General features: G+C 45.8%; 1 protein-coding gene across 1 annotated transcript; it reads right to left on the bottom strand.

Moving 5' to 3' along the window:
• Positions 1–3,069: 3,069 nt before the first annotated feature.
• LOC149751213 (uncharacterized) lies at positions 3,070–3,525 on the bottom strand. Its single transcript, XM_089927618.1, has one exon. The coding sequence runs from the start codon at positions 3,523–3,525 to the stop codon at positions 3,070–3,072; it is 456 nt and encodes a 151-aa protein (XP_089783744.1).
• Between the last annotated feature and the right edge of the window lie 228 nt (positions 3,526–3,753).

The following is a 3,753-nucleotide window of genomic DNA, read 5'->3' as shown; positions in this document are numbered from 1 at the left end:
ATTGGGAGGCTGTCAAGTGGATCCTAAGATATTTGAAAGGCACCAGAAATGTAGGCTTGTGTTATAGAAAAGGCAGTCAAACACTACAAGGTTTTGTGGATGCAAACCTAGGAGGTGATACTGACACTAGAAGAAGCACCACAGGGTATGTTTATACCGTAGGCGGGACAGCAGTGAGCTGGTTCTCACAACTGCAAAAGATCGTTGCTCTTTCGACAACTGAGGCAGAATATGTTGCCATTACAGAAGCCAGCAAGGAGATGATTTGGCTACAAAACCTTCTGAAAGAGCTGGGCAGAGAACAGAAATGTAGTGTACTATTCTGCGATAGTCAAAGTGCTATTCACTTAGCTAAGAACCCAATGTTTCATGCAAGAACGAAGCACATACAGCTGAGATATCACTTCATCAGAAAGTTGCTAGAAGATGGCACTTTGTTACTTGAGAAGATTCAAGGAGAAAAGAATTCAGCTGATATGTTGACTAAGACAGTCACTACAGAGAAATTGAGGCTATGCATGGCCTCAATTGGCCTCCAAAGATAGTTGAATGGAGGTGCCGCACAGAGAATACATATCAAGATATGGAAGTTTGTTTTATTTTCAAGATAGATGCACAACTGGATGTATCAGTCTCCAAGTGGGAGAGTTGTTGGGTTGTGGAGCCTGATCCATTTCTTTTTTCTAGACTCCTATGTGCACTATGGTGGTGGAGGATCAAGGGAAGACAAGCTGGAAAGAGTTTCGAGAAGATTCGGAGTTGAATCAGCAAAGAAAGAAACATTCAGCAAGGTCCGGAGTCGACTCCAGCAGACTTGGAGTCGACTCTGGCACGCAGGAAGTCTTGGCACAGCTTTTGGAGTCGACTCCAGCAGAATGGGAGTCGACTCCCCAGTGTTGGAGTCGACTCGAGAACTCCAGGAGTCGACTCCCACAGGCAGACAGAGAGGCATTTTTCTGTGGACTGTTTTCCGAGTCGACTCGCAGAATTGCGGGAGTCGACTCGAGCACGGGTTTCACGCAAGGCTGAGTTATGAACCGGGTCCAAGCCAAGGTTTTTGGTAGCCCTAATCAAGTAAGAGATTTGGAGGTATAAATAGACTTCTTGAGGGACACGAGAGAAAGGTTGCAACCCAGAGAAACCCTAGAACTCATCAACGAGAGGTTCCAAAAGGAAGATCCTTTGTGTGCATCAGCAAGACGTCGTGTTGCTCGTCTTGAGAGAGATTGTTTGCTGTGAGAAAGAGAGTTTGTTTTCTCTTCTCTTGAATCTCTGTAACCTCCTTTGATCATATAGTGAATTATTGATCTGTGCGGCTGTGGACGTAGGAGCAAGAGACTCCGAACCACATAAACTTGTTTGTCTTGTGCGTTTTGCTATTGCTTTTGCCGTGTTATTCATCTCTCCTACTATCCTTTATATTCCGCATTTGCTGTTTGATTCCTAACATACTCCTGGGTAGCAATTTCGCTATGTAGTCAAGAAGAGTTTCTATTAAACCCTTCGGGTTTCTAATCTTCCATTCTTTGCTAGTCCAGTCTTTATAAAAATTTGAGTGTCGAAAATGAAAAGTCGCAAGTGATGGTGTGGTTCACTAGGATTCTTAGTGGTTGGAACTTCCAACAATGAGGATCCACCCTTTTTTAGACCGAGGCAACTACGTAAAAGGGCAGCTCTTTTGATCAGGAAGACTGATTAAGGAGGCTAATTATACTATCATTACTCTAATCCCCAAGACTGAGACTGCTGATAGGATTGGAACATTTTAGACCCATTTCTCTTTTGGGAGAGAAGAGAGAAAGAAAAAAAAAAGAAACAGAGCATGGCTCTGTTTTGGTTTGAAAAGAAAGAATAAAAAAATAGGGGAGGAGAAGAAAGGGAAGTTTTGTGATTTTTCTTCCTTTGTTTTTATGTTTTATTTTGTAGAAGGAGGAAGCATTAGGCTTCCAATCTTCATTTTATTTTTGTAATCAATTTATTTTTATCAAATCTATCATTTCTCTTTCATGCAATACTTGTTCTAGGTTCAGTTTAATTTCCGCTTTTTATGCAATCTTTTAATTTTCTTTTATACAATTTATGTTCCATGCTTCAATCTTCTTAGCTTCCATCCATTTTCTATGCCAAAGCTCTTCTTTGATTAGTTAAATATATAAATGCTTTTTGAATCTAAGTACCTGTCTTTTAGTTAATTTCAATTAGAAAACATTCTCTGGTAGACCAGAGAATCATTTAACATCCTCAAAGTAATGTTTTTCTTCTACCATTCAAAAATCGATTTCGAATCCGAGTAAACATTTTAATTTTTATGCAACTCCAATCGCCTCCCTGTGGATCGACCTCTTACGACCACTATTCTTTGAATAGAAAAGGTAAGAGTATAATTAAATTAAACTTTGTTTGTCTGTTCTAACAACGATCTGTTTAGCGTATTTTTAGGTAAACAAGAATTCGACAACAAGACCTCTCCGCTATCTAGTCGATGTGGGATTAAGTTCGGACCCTTTATTCCTAAAACATAGCCCCCCCCCCAGCGGAGGGGTCTATGTCGAAGTCAAGGGCTCTTAATGAAAGCACCATTGATGAGGCCGAGGGTATCCCCCGAACCCCAAAGCTCAGTGCCCACCGGGCTCAGACAGCGGAAGCAACTGCTTCTCCTCAGAGGTATTATCCGCTTTGGGGGGGTTTCATAGTCTCTTCTCCACGCATGGTTTTGCCCCACAAAAGGCACCTCTGAAGAGAAAAAGGCAGCCCCCCTCTATTTAAGGAACAGACCTCTCCTCTATCTAGTCGATGTGGGACTAAGTTCAGACCATTTATTTCCACAACAACTCGGGCATGCACTCGGTCGTCTTCCTCGGTCGTGGTAGCCCCATCACTGCTCGTGGCTATTGGATCTGCGTCGCCGCTAGCCAAGGGTCAAAAATCAACCTTCGAATCTCCTCCCCCGAGCTCGACTCTGGCTCACCAGGGTCACCCCAAGTCTCCACCACCATGGGGGTGGTGGGACCACTGCCGATCTAGCCCCTCCTCCGCCTGCACCATAGACGGGAATCGATATGCTGCCTCCTAAGTGCCTGATCCTTCCGCAGCCCAAGCAAAACTTTGGGACATTTTGTAGACAAAGAACTGCCACAGCACCCTCATCTTTCCCTTGATTAGGACGTCGGGCAGCAGTGGCGCGGAAGCATCGATGGCTACCTTCACTCGAGCGAAGCCCATCATCCACTGCTGCTTCGTCACTCTATCGATAGCGAGCGGCCGACCCACCATCGCAGCAATTTGGAGGATAGTCTCACTAGACCAGTACTCCATCGGCAGCCGACGGAGCCGAATCCACACTACCGCTATCTTCATGGCATCCAACCCTGACACAAAGTCGGGAACCCACGGCTCTATGGCCAAGAGTTGGCCTGCCACCACCCACGGCCCTCTAATGAGGGCCCGCTCCCAATCTGCCATTGTTTTAAACCTCAGAGCAAGGTGATCGTCGACCAGGGGCACCACCACCACCTCCACTTCCATCTTTCATTGGGCCGCCACATCCTTGGCCACCTAGTCCACCGGCACTCGACGGTCGAGGCTACAGACCACCACCACTAGGTCATCCCACTCTCTCCGCAATGCCTCATTGGCTCGTCCGGCAGCTCGAGGACTGCCTTGAACATCCGCCGGAGGTTTTCCACCTCTGCTTTTGAGACCCGATGGGTCGCCCAGACCCTGGGCTTCGCCCGAGCCATCGGTTCCTCGTTC

Source organism: Phoenix dactylifera, chromosome 15 (assembly GCF_051530095.1).
Source record: "Phoenix dactylifera cultivar Ajwa chromosome 15, Ajwa_hap1_PhDact_Kaust_v1.1, whole genome shotgun sequence".
NCBI classification, from domain to species: domain Eukaryota; kingdom Viridiplantae; phylum Streptophyta; class Magnoliopsida; order Arecales; family Arecaceae; genus Phoenix; species Phoenix dactylifera.
The sequence above is the reverse complement of the archived record's forward strand: the minus strand, read 5'-3'. Positions and strand labels throughout refer to the sequence as shown.